The 13,632-nt window shown below is 43.2% G+C and overlaps 1 protein-coding gene across 1 annotated transcript in view; it reads right to left on the minus strand.

The window, feature by feature from the left end:
• LOC119174368 (1-acyl-sn-glycerol-3-phosphate acyltransferase delta) overlaps nt 1-13,632 on the minus strand; it is a 41,611-nt gene that overhangs the window by 18,785 nt on the left and 9,194 nt on the right. The window contains exon 2 of the mRNA XM_037425241.2: nt 1,045-1,253. Coding sequence (XP_037281138.2) covers nt 1,045-1,253 — 209 coding nt within the window. The remainder of the gene's footprint in view (nt 1-1,044; nt 1,254-13,632) is intronic.

Consider the following 13,632-nt stretch of genomic DNA (forward strand, 5'->3'; position numbering starts at 1 on the left):
TACTCTCATTATCAGGCGCTTTTCTTGGCCCATGCAGTTCACTCAAGTGGAGGGAGCATTTCCGAGGCCTCCCTTGGCGAAGGAAGTGTGGAGGAGCGTTCCTGAAATGCAGCGGCTCCTTGAGTGGAAGAGCACGCTCCGCCTTGACTTCGTCTAGTCGAGGGGAGCCCTTGAGTGAAGGAGCGTTTGTGAATACGGGCCTAAATGAACGAAAGATAGGGGGATTGATCAAGGACCTGTTTCTTTGTTAGACACAAACTGATGAGACCAACAGAAAAGAGACCTTTCTTAGCTTCATTGTTTGTAGGTTTCATTAGGTTCTGGTACACTTAAAAACTTGAAGCAATGCTCGTAGGTCAGCACTAATGAAAAGAAACTATGTCATAATATGGCATGAAGAACAACAAATGGCCCACGTAACTAGAATGTCGAGAAAAAAAATGATTGGTAGACAACAGGGAGAACAAGAACGGCATGCCATGTGGTCTAGTATACAAACTTTGTCTTGTTTGTTTCACCTAACCACTATGCTTACCGTAGCCGTATTGAACAAGTTGGCTCCGAGAGTCCACACTCTTAAAACAAGGGACAAAACACAACAGAGACACACGAAGCACCAACTTTCAACTGACGCAATTAGACCACAAAAAAGAAAGCTTGAAAGTGATTAAAAATACCCCATTCTCCTTATCTCTTCCATTACTTTCCTCAACTTATGTGGCCCCACCGCAGTGGTCTAGTGGCTATGGTACCTGACGTGCGGGCTGCTGACCCGCACGTCAGGGTATCGAATGCCGGCTGCTGCGGCTGCATTTTCGATGGAGGCGAAAATGCTGTAGGCCCAAGTGCTGAGATTCGGGTGCACGTTAAGGAACCCCAAGTGGTCAAAATTTCCAGGGCCCTCCACTGCGGCGTCTGTCATAATCGTACGGTGGTTTTGGGACGTTAAACCCGATATATCAATCAATCTCATTTTATGCAACATTGTCAGATAATCATGATTAAACAGCTAGCTAAAATTACCGCACTATAAAATTCACTCACGTGACCAGGAGGCATAGATGAGGTAGTAGTTGATGCGGCGGTACCAGTGCCGCGAGACGGGCCGCACCAGGCAGTAGACGACCAGCTGGAATGCGTTGAGCACAAGCCCACTCGACAGGAACACCAGTGTGAAGAAGGTGTGGCACAGGAGATTCGTCTTCACAGCAGCCCAGAGTCGTTGCCCCATCGTGGATTCCTCCTTCTCCTTCCTGCAGCGGTGAAAAAGGTACGCTGAACTTCTATCCGAGGTTTACGTTAGAAAATTCCTAGAGCTTACCAAGTCCTCAACATCTGTGCCATACCGGACCCGAAATAATGACATCTAACTGTCTGATGCTTTATTTTGCACATTCTCGCATGACTCTACTTATAGGGGTCCTGCAACACTTTTTCAACATGTCGGGAAGCACTGCCAGTCGGTAGCAAAGGCTCGTGCAAGCCAAATATGGTGCACTAAACATGGCAGCAAAAAATCACAATTACGCCTGAAAGACAAGTCACTCACTGTTCTCTTAGAAGATAACATCTTTGACAAGCTTGACTATGTCAGTGAAGGAAAGAATACAACCACTGACCAATTTGATGCGCACCCAAGGTCATGACGTTCTGGCATAGGTTTTGGCCCTTTGCCATCACCCCTCTAGCTTCTAACGTGCTTGTTGGAACTAAGGATAAGAGAAACCACTTAAGTTGCCCTACAATTCCTATGACAGTGATTTTACTTATAGTATTAAAAATATTGCACCAACAATTACGATACTGTGCAATGCAAATTTTGAGCATAGTTCATTGTTCAGAAAGAACTGACTCAGACTATTTTGTATATAAGTACACGATTTACATTAAAAATTAAATGCCGGGAGTATCATTACTGGTGCATACGACTTTATGCAGTCTAGTTCACACCAAACGCTACAGACAGAGCGTAGTGCGACTGCCTCGGTAACTGGGAGACCACGGAAGGCAGGGCATGGGCTGCATTAAGCAACGGCCAACGCAAAACAATGCGCGCTACTGTGGCCACAGGTGCCCTTTTTGGAACCCGTTGTCTTGCCTCTGTCATTCCCTCTTCCTCGCACTCTTCTTGCTATTGCCATTTTTCATTCTCTACAGGGCCCCGTGTTCATTCTCTGTCATCCTCATTCGCTCTGCCAGTTATGACAATACCGGGGCGGCTCAACACAGGAATGGGCGCCTAACAGCAGGGCTGTAAATAAAGCTTTTTGCAGCAATTCATTTGTAATACAATAAACTCCGATAGCCAGTGATCGACAATTGCTTGGAGTGCTGCATGGCTACTTTTATGAGCATTTCGCAGCCATTCAAGTTAATGGCACTGACAGCTTAACACGTGTTTGTACATTTGGCACCCAGACGTGTACTCTCCATCTCGAACTAGTAGCTACAACAGTACAAGATAAACATGCTTCTGAGCAACCTCGCATAATTCTAGACAATATCAGTGTCACCATTTTTACGGTAAGGCATCTGGATGGTCTGGAACAAGACTTCACTATAGTATTGAGAGTGGCAAACAAGCTTAGGGAATCCGTTGCAGCGATCATCACAGCAATCCTCATTGTTACAAAAAAAAATGTATGAAGAAGCAACTCTATAAACGAAGCAATTCATTTATTAAACTCAAATCACTATACAATGAGACCACTTTTTCATTTGACAAGCCCATTTCTTTCTGAATAGCCCTCCAATTTACCTTACTGCATGTCGTCGACAAGGTCTTTCTTGTTTTCCCTTCGAAACAAAAGTTTTAGACACACTATCGTTATCATTTAAACTGCATCAAGATTTGCCACAGCATTTACAGCCACAATCCAGTGTTTTAATGATGCCACTTTGAAATGTATCACGTCTCAAATTGAGTCATTTATAATAGCTTTGATTTTTTTTAATAACACATAAAGAAAAGAATGGGTAAAAAGCAACCTCATTATGAGACTTGTCATATTTACTAACTGTAGCTATCAAATACGGTCGAAGCACTCTTGGTTAGTTATAGTTGATCCATTCATTTGCCATTAGTACAGCACGTGCAAGAGTTATAAAAGTGTCGGGGACATTAGTAGGACTGTGTGAATAGTGAATTTTGCAACCAAATTAACACGAATCGAATAGTGATGGCAGGAAATTGAATACAGCTACTATTAAAATACTATTCAGATAGTTTTCAAATCGTGCAATTGCTTTTTTTAATGCAGCCCAAGAAAGGTCATGTAATCATTGTCAAACAGCCAAAAATTTGCCAGAACATTTCAATTGAAACACATTATCAAGAGTCTTAACAAAAGAATATTATGATTGGTTTTAACCAACAAAACAAATACCCCTATGATGTAAACTTGTGCAAGCTCGTATACAGCAGCAACTAGAGACGTATGTATTCTGCAAACGTAGGTTGAAACTTAAAAGTGACTACAGCATTCAACCGCCTCAGCACGTTTAGCCCAGTGACAGTTCATACCATATCAAGAAACAAGATCGCAGAAACAACCTCTGAAATGAGGGATCTAACATGCAGATGCCTGTAGATACCTATCTAAAACTAAACACCAGAAACGTTACAAATGGGAAATTGTCTAAGCCAGGAAAAAATAATGCAGCGTAGATACCCCAGGTAATCTGTGCCATGAAAGGAAAAGCTATTAACACGTGATACTACTACCCACCTGTTTGCATCAAATTCAACCATCAACAATAGTATCGGTGGTTGAACCAGAACGTGATTGGTAAAGTTGAATTATGAATATTACAGTTGAATATTACAGTTGAATTATGAGACACATGCACCGGGGAGCAGTTTTGACCCTTGAACGAGTGGTCTATCATTATCTGCTTTGATGTAGGTACACTGGTGTCTATTACATGCAACTGTCTCTTACATCAGTGTGTCTTACAAATGGCTTCAACTGTATAAGTAATAGCCCCATTTAGTCTCGAAAAATGCCTTTGGATGGTTTCAAAGTAAGTGCTATGGCTGCATTGGCATGTTTTTCTTATTTCACCAGCTGACAAGCGCAGAAGTGGATGAATAAGTGGTTAGTCAGGCAGGGCCACCTCGGGGAAAATGTATCCCCGTGGCAGGAAGGTTAGGCGGTTATCTTTGAATGACCCATTTCCATTTTCTTATCAGGCAGTGGATCGCGGACAATTATGGCAGCACGCAACAGTGCATAGATAACAATGGATTCTCGGTGCACAAGAATCGGCAGGGCAGTACTGTACGATATGAGTACTGCAAATGCTCAATAGTCTTTTGGTGCGCCATCAAATATTTTTCATTAGCAAAGATATCCATTTTCATTGGCAGCTACAAGCAGGCAGCACCACACGAATCGGCAAGTAGCCGTTTCCCGTTCCTTTTCAACATCTCTCACCTGATAGTAAAGAAACAAGCAAAACAAAAAAAAAACACTTTTTTTCCAGCAATTTGATTGATGTTTACAGTGAATTATTTCAGTCATCACTTTCTCATGTCCAGTTTTTTTCTGTCTGGTTGTTTTTTGCAAGTCTGTTGGATTGTATTAAAAGGCAGGTGTTATTTGAGAAATTACAACTCATTCCAAAGGGCTACAACCAATGGCCAAGGGCTATTTTCTTGTTCTTTCTAGTTATGCACGAGCGGTGGGCACATCTTATCTTGAGATGGGATACTGTTGAGGTTTTCATTGCATTCTGTGACAGAAGACCGAAGTGGGCAGGGCCTATGAAACATCAACCAGTCGCAGTACACTAGTGGCATAATTTTGTATTCTAGCAGCTTTGATGTACCAGAGTACTTTTTTAAACATTAAAACTCATTTTATAAACAATCACTCAGAAAACAATGTGTAAAGTGTAATTTCAATTGGGAAACAATTTAATTACCAATTTCAGCACAATATATAAAAACCTAGGGAACTTTTAATTTTATATCTAATACATTAATCAGCCTTTTTTGACTTCCTAAGACCATGTGCACATTATGTTGCACATTGTCTTCAATCATTGTCAGAATAAATGGAAAGCACTAGTGGAACACATTCAAAGATATGTCAAATATGTGTAAAGCTGTACAAGGATGATTTAATAACATTCTTGCTGCCAGTTTTTGAAAAAATCCGCACCAGTTTCTTCTACATCCCAGTATTGTCACATGACCACCACACTCTGATATAAAAATAAAAAAAATATGGCCTCAGCATGCCAACCTGCCCCACAATACTGCACGTTCAACTCACTATTTATGTAAGTAAAAGTAGTTTGTACAATATCGATTACGCTGAGGCAATCGCTTTGTCCAGATACACAAATATGGCACATCTAGCACCAAAAAGTGATGCTTAAAAGAGAAAAAAGAATATCTTCAGCGTTTTCAACATAGCGGTTGGCAATATAGTTGACTAAACTTTGCTTATCAGGTGTCTCTATGTGTTTTGAAGTTAAAAAGAGCCCACACCCTTTTCCTTTGAGGGTAACAAAACCAATTTATGAGTTCAATGTTATGAAGCGAAAAGAATAAAGCAGCAGTAACTTACAGAATTGCCAAACTCTCAAAAGGAGACCAGAAGATTCCAGCAAAAAGCTCACTGCACTAATACGACTGAGCAAGCGAAATCAGCAAGGAGCTCTATTTTCAGGTCCCGCAGACAGAAGCTCTTGTAACTGAAGCGGGTGCGATATCAAAATCCTGTCCAAAAATAGTACCAGATAAAATAAGCAGCGCATTGACCTACTCGCACGCGGCACTGCTAAGCTAGAGGGGAAAAGTTTCATTCCTAGCCACGGCTTGTGCACCTCAACAGTGACTAAATGCAAAAACATTCATATACTTAGGTTTGGGTGCGCATCACAGAAGCCCACGTGATGAAAATTAATCCAAAGTGCCCCATCAATGCACACTTCATACATATGTTTGAAAGCTGTCGGTTCAGCCCTGACCGAAAGCCAGTTTTTTTCTCATTCTCATTACAGTAGACTCTCAGTAAATGGAAACCTGTTAGACGGAACTACTCCTTAAATGGAACTATTGCCTCAGCAATGCTTGGTTTCGTGCTTGCATTCAGCACTCATGTTTGTCTCTCAGTAAACAGAACTCCAGTTATATTGAACACATTTTCCCGGTCCCTCCAGGTTCTGTTTACTGAGAGTCTACTGTAATTCTTTTCCATTTATGTCACTGTTAAAAATAAAATTATGACATACCCATCAGGTGAATCATGATTAGCGGGCACAGCAGTGGAATCGTTCGGTGTTACTGTAAGTCACCCGTGACATTGACCACTCATGCATGTAAATGAGTGACAAAGTGGTGTAGAGAGAGAGAATTATTTTTAATGGAGAGCTGGAGATGTTTGGCTTTTCACCTGACATGCTACTTCAGGTACTAAGTGATGACTACTATATATAAAGTTATACAGTGCACAGTTCTAAAGAAGGTTTAGTGGCCATAAACGCTATGTTGTGCTAAGTTGTGACTTTCATTCTGCCTTCATTATTATTGCTTTGTGGTATTGGATCCAGCCTGAAGCTGCAAATACGAGGTCTGTGCATGTTCCCATGGTGGTTGTTGGTTGTTTCATGTCATACGAAATGCATCATAGAGCATATCAAGATGTCATACTATACTGCACACGCCAGTAGTTGTCCGTGATCATCACCGTCATCATCTGCATCGCTATGAGCATCATCGTACCCTGCATGTACTCAGCTATGCCTCGACCATAAGAAGCTTCACCCATAAAACTATAAATAACGTCCCCCATGCTTGAGTTCGCTACATTAAGTCTAACATTAAGTCTAACATTAAGTCTAACGAAAAATTGAGTTGCTCGATATGTTCACCATGGTAATGTAACAGTTATGGTGCTTTATTGTTGACTCAAAAGATCTTGAGTTCGATCGCGACTGCAGCGGTCGCATTTCGATGAAGATGAAATGGTAGAGGTTCATGTACTGTTCGATGTGAGTGCAAATTGAAAAAACTCCAGCCAGTCAAAATTTTAGAAGCCCTCCCCTACGACGTGCCTCGTAATCACATTGTGTTTTGGTATGTTAAGCCCAAGATATTTTTGTAAGCCACTCAATCTATTCCCCTTCTTTCATTTGTGCAGGGAGAGGGACTTGTCACGGTAACTTTAAAGAAACACTAAAGACAAATGACAACTTTTGCCAGAGTGAAAGCTCAATCTATGACGTCTAAAATGGCAATGTTATCAACAATCATGCCTTACTTACCAAGAAATTACACTATATGTATCACAGATGCCAATTACGTGAGAGCTTCATACTACAATTTATGAGTAGTAGTGAAACCAGCCCCAATAAAAAAAGAACCTTTCATGCGTCAAGAGTCATAATAAAATGCTGCTTCTCCATTTCTGTTTTATTTATAGAAAAAAGAACCCCCTGGCGATACTAAGGGGAATGGTGCCAGTGGTTCCAAAGATACAGTTTTCGGCTTGTTAGGCTTAAAGTTACTCTATATGCTACCTTTAGATAGAACATACAGTAACTCTAGTTAGGCTGTATAAGCGACGCCATCTAGCAGGGCCCAGATGAACCAAGGAAGCAGAACCGTGGCCTTTGAGATTGCAGAAAATTATTCAATGGCTTTTGTTGCTACTGTGGCTCCTACAACTTTCGCTCTGCTGCTACTGGTGCTGGCGGCAAAGTAGTAAAGACTGGCAACGTTGGGCAAGGCAATAGTGACGTGAGAGATGGGTCATTGAGACGGGTCATTTGAAGTGGGCTAACACGATCTGGACCACTAAAATGTGATTTCATTTCAAAATAAGCAGTTCCTTGTCACAAAAGTAGCTTCACGAAGTTTCTGGATAGCAATTTCAACAATCAATTTCGACTTAATATTTGCCTTTTGTGTCCCTTGAAGCACTCTGCATAAAGTGTAATTAATTAAAAGGTTTTAAAACCTGTGCACTGCTACAGATTGTACTGCATGGTCACAGTGAGCTTTCACAGATGTCCGCTCTCAGGACGTGGAATTTTTTGTAAAATATTACGCACGCAAGTGACCTCGTCACTTTTTATCCTCTGTGCAAGTGGAAAGAAATGCTAGCATTAGAGTTTCTAGAGACACCTGGTGATGGAAAGATGAAAGATACTGGGAGTGTAATCTAATCTACGACGGGCTAGCAGATATAGATAACTGTTGGGGTTTCAAGGTCACAAAGCGACTTTGTGAAGGAAGGCGACAAAAGTTTCAACCCTCTTAATGTACACCTAAATCTAAGACACCAGGCCTCCACCTTTTTTTTTTTCTATCAGTCTTTAACAATTCAAGAGAAACTCACTGTGTTTATGTACATTTACATGCTAATTTCAAATCTGCAATCACTTTCCTAGTACATGTTTTTGCATTCCAGCTGCCATATTGAGAGCCATAGTATGCCCAAACCAAGATAGTTACGGACTATTCAAGCACGTCAGAATGAAAAAAAAAAGGTATGATTGTAAGCCCATTTTAACAAAAGTTGTGGTATGTTGAAAATTTGTAACTGAAATCCCAACTTTACATATTCAGCATGGGCAGAGGATATTCAGCACTGGCAGAGGATCTCTGAAAACGAAGCTTAGCACAGTCTGCTTGGTGAAGAACTTCAATAAATGTAGAGTAGCAGGCTAGAGCGAACTAGCTCAGGCCGACCTCTCTGCCTTCTAATAAATTCTCACCTTCTCACCCAACTTCACTAAAGAAAAGCACCATTTGTGAGGTAGATAATAGTAATAACAACAATAACATTATTATTATTATTATTATTATTATTATTATTATTATTATTATTATTATTATTATTATTATTATTATTATTATTATTATTATTATTATTATTATTATTATTATTATTATTACTTTATTATTATTATTTCCAGGATAACTGCACAACTCCCAGCAGCATTGTCAGGTGCACAGGTCCGTAAGTGCCCCGGAAAATGTATCACACAAAGTTCACTAGCACTCACGTACCAAGTGCAATCGTAACACAGCATGAAGAAGAAATAAACAAAAAGAAAAAGCGAGGCACGAGAACCATCCCACACGCGAGCGGCATGCACTGGGCGCAGGCATTCGATAAGCGCAACTCAATATCGGCCGCGGCCTTTGAACAGCTGTGGAGCCGTCCTTTATCTAACCCGAGCGCGCACGTCACTCTTCTCAATGAGGGAGGGAGACGCGTGTCAGAGCGACCTCCTCTCCGGCCACACTCGCGGAGAGTGCAAGCGGCAACGCAACCGGATGCGGACTTCTCCAATCTGAGGAGGATCCTCATCATGCCACTTCTCCTCGGTCGAGGTGCGGGTGAAGACGCTATTTACGCCCCCAGCTGCGCAGACCTTTCGACAGAGGGCTCCCTGGGGCGGCCGCAATCCCCTCTGAGCGGTGGTAAATTGGTTTGACCCCCCCCCCCCCCCACAAAAAAAATGCACTGCTCTAGCTGCAACGTCAGCCTTTGTACTACCGCGCCACGGTCCATTAATGGCGGGGGTTTCTTCTCTTTAAGTCTATACTAACACGAAAGTGTTTTATGCCGGGGTCCACCACGACTCCACTGACGTACTTCCGTCACGGAAATGACGATAAAAATATATGCTAATAGATTGCAAAGAAAAAATCAGAAGGCAAGCATCTGTCGCGCGGAATCGAACCAGCAACTTTTGTTAGTCCGACATCGTCCTGTGTATGCTAACTTCGTGCGTGCTATCTAATTGAGCTGTGCGCTACTAGTTTCGAGCTGCTTGTTGCCGTTATTAACGTGACTTCGCAATTTGTTGTTTTTGCTAAAACGATGCACAATAAACACTCAACTACCTTTGTAAAGTCACGTCTCACTTTCGTGTTATACCGATTCCTATAAAGAGAGATCAGCCACGTTTTTTTTTTCTTTTTTTCCAAGGCAAGAACATTTCCACCAAACAGAAAAAACACCTACATTTCGGACAGTGGCACGGGAGCGAGCACTGACGTCGAAGCCCCGGAAGTGCATTTGCGAGGGTCACGCCTATCAACCACAGCGCACAGAGGATTCTGGCTGCACTTGAAAGAGGAGCCCCAACTTTCTGGACTGTTGCCCGGTAGCCCAAATGCTGACACAGTAGCCTTGGCAGTGCATGTTTAAGGGGTCATGCACCTTAAAGGGGTCCTGCAACACTTTTTGAGCATGGTTAGAAAACGCAGCTGATCGGTAGTGGAGGCTCCTAAGAACACACGAGCCAAATATTATATATAGTGCAACACGCGCCCTCGAATTCACAATAAATTATCAAATGACGGAAGACGCTCAAAAAATCGCTCGTAGAGGGCCATCTAACAGCCACTGGCTGATTTGAGCATGGCGCACTCGGTCGTTACTGGCATCGCCGCGAGAGGCCGCAACTTGTTCACGCATGCGTGCGCAATCATACAAAAGCCCATCATTCAAAGAAAAAAAAATGTTCAAGGTCACGAGGCGCACGTGACGTATTTTCTTAGCCCCTGCCATCCCTCCCTGCTTAGCTTTCAGCGCTTTCGTCGGGACGAGAGAGAGCATGCGTTTGCAGCATGCGAGAAATCTTCGTAATTCCGCTCGTACTGGTCGGATTCTTGAAATTTTTGCAGCGCTGAATTCGTGAGGCAATAAGCTCTTTTAGTGAATCCATTCCATGGTTACTTAAAAAGGTGTTTCAGGGCCCCTTTAACATCTCTGAGCGTATTATGGCGGCGCTGAGGGAGCCTTCTGTGACAAGGTGCTATGTTGGGAGCAAAGCTCCGTTTCTAGACAATTAACAATGAGAACTAACCAACAATGATGCCTATTGGCGTCATCAGGCGGATGCAAAATAGAAACTTGCCCCCTCTCAACATAGATTTCCCTAAATATACACTAGAGGGAACTCTGGCGCTAGTGTCTATGGGAACGGCAAGTACGGCGCTTCAGCGAGAATGGGGATCATGGGTCGTACAAGGATTTGTCCAATCTTCGTACTTCTGACTCCATTTGTGTTCGCGTGACTAGAAGCTGTTTTCTCACGAAACAAAAATCAGAAAATGTTCAGCGGTTGCGCTTCACCACCTAAATCTTCTAGACTTACCATTTCAAATCGGGTCACGAAGTTCAAAAGCATTCGTTCTTTCCTTAGAAGCAAAACCGAAACACAGCAATAAACGAAGGCGCAAGTGCGACTCGCCGCCCGCAAGTACTAAGACTAGGCAAATCCGTGTACTACCCATCATTCCCATGGTCGCTAACCAATCGCAACGCCAGAGTCCCCTCTAGTTAATTTTAGGAAACGCTATGCCCCTAAAAAGACACTAGCACTCATCCACCACCCAAGCTAGATCAGCGCTCCCTCCACCGTCCCCAGCCTCGATGCCACACTGGTTTGTGGCCCCCCAAGGTAAAATCATGGCTACCTCTACTTCCCTTTGCATCATGGTTTGTTACCTCTCATTTTTTCTTTGTCTAACGAATAACAACAAGCCCTTTAAAATCACACTTCTTGCCTTCGTTCCTAGACGAAGGCACTCGGAGCAAGTCGCAGCAAGAGATAGTAGAAAGGGGAGTGTTGCACGCGTACACAAGTTTGCTCGCGTGCGTACACCCACGTACGAGTGTCACGCTGTTCCCGCTCCTTATCTCGGCACCGATAGCACAGGTGCTGATGCCTCCGTAGATTCCGCGCCCTGTATCAGCGGCCGGCCCCGCTTAGAAGGTCGTGCACCCTCTTGGAAGAAGCCGCTTGACCCCGACCGACGGTCAGCTGCGACGCAGGAGCGGATCGTGTGCAGAGTGTGACGAAGACAGAGCCGGATCTTTCAGTGACCGTTAGAGGAACACCGAAGTGAAACAATAAAGAGGTTTAGACTGATGAATTATCCTCGGTAAAATATCATGGTTAATTTCACCAACAGGTTCATCAGTAGACGAGAAAATCAATGCCAGACGTTACACGTTTAATTCTCCCGCCGAGATCTCCAATGGTGACGTCTCGGATTTCGAAGTGTTGTGTTCCTTTTCGCATCTTGGGACAGACTGGATCAACGAAACTTTTTCAAAACTCTCTCTGGCTGCCTCGGCCAGGGTATAACGTACTTCGTTTTGACCAATCAGCAACTACAGAGGCCCAAGCACGACGCGTCGCCATCCGTGTTGTCTTTCCTCTCTCTTCTTCTTCCTCCTATTTTTTTTGCCTTTTCCTTTTATTCTTGGTGGGCGGAGGGGAGAGCGTGTTTCTCGGTTAGTGAGAGCGTTTTCTCAGCAAGCGTGGCATTCTTTGTATCGTGGAAGAGAAATTCACTGATACCACAAAAAATAATTTTCCGTCTACTCTGCGACATGTTCTAAATTTCTGGAACCCTCCACTATACGGCGTCCCTCGCAATCGTATCGTGGCTTTGGGAAATAAAACCCCAGGTATTGTTATTCTTACTATTGTGAGAAGCATCGTTTTTCTCGCTTTCTTTAGCGACCCCATAAGCAAAGCTGTGATGCGACGGGAAAAACAATCGCGAGGAATAACGGGGTTGACAGGCTGCAGCTGCCGAAGCAATCGCAAGTTCTCGAATATCGAAATGTCTGACTGGGCTAGTTTCAATGACACTTGAAATACGTGTACGCAACTAAAAGAGGGCCTTGTTCTTCTTGTCTGCTTAGGTTCGTTTCCCCCCCCCCCTTTTTTTTTGTTAGTTACGCGCTGGTACTTCAAATATCTCGAATAGTGTTGAGAAAACAACGGCGGAACCAGTCGTAGATCGCAAAGCAGAGATCGCCAGGATACGTATACTTGATGATGATGATTATGATGATGATTATAATAATAATAATAATAATAATAATAATAATAATAATAATAATAATAATAATAATAATACCGAGATATCTTTATGAGATAAGGCGTAGTGGAGGAGGGCTCCAGAATTTGGGCCATCCGGGGTTCTTTAAAAGGGCCCTCAAACACTTTTTGAGTAACCATGGAATTAATGCAATGGAAAAGCGTATTACCTCACGAATTCAACGCCACAAAAATTTAAGAATCCGTCCAGTGCGAGTGGAGTTACAAAGGTTTGTCGCATGCCGCAATCGCATTCTCTCTCCTCTCGGCCCAGCAAAAAAGCTGGAAGCTAAGCACGGAGGGATGGCGGGGGCAAATAAAAGGCGTCACGCGCGCCTCGTGACCTTGAGCCCTTATTTTCTTTCTTTTTTTCTTTGAATAACCGGCTTCTTCAGTGTGATCGCGTGCGCACGCGTGGACAAGTCGCGGCCTCTTGCGGCAATCCCTGTAACGACCAAGCGCACCATGTTCAAATCAGCCAATGGCTGATAGAAGGCCTTTTACGAGTGATTTTTAAGCGACGTTCGTTAATTGTCCAGAGAAGAGAAAGCAATTTTTTTTCAGCTGACTTTGATATTTTATTGTGGATTCCAGGCCGCGCGCTGCGCTATATTTGGTTCGCGTGTTCTCGGGAGCCTCTGCTACCGATCGGCAGCGTTTGCTGACCATGCTCAAAAAGTGTTGCAGGGAACCCTTTAACGAACACCTAAATGTACACGGGCCTCGAGCATTTCTATCGCCCCGCCGCGGTGGTCCAGTAGCTAA

Source organism: Rhipicephalus microplus, chromosome 5 (genome assembly GCF_043290135.1).
Source record: "Rhipicephalus microplus isolate Deutch F79 chromosome 5, USDA_Rmic, whole genome shotgun sequence".
Lineage (NCBI taxonomy): Eukaryota > Metazoa > Arthropoda > Arachnida > Ixodida > Ixodidae > Rhipicephalus > Rhipicephalus microplus.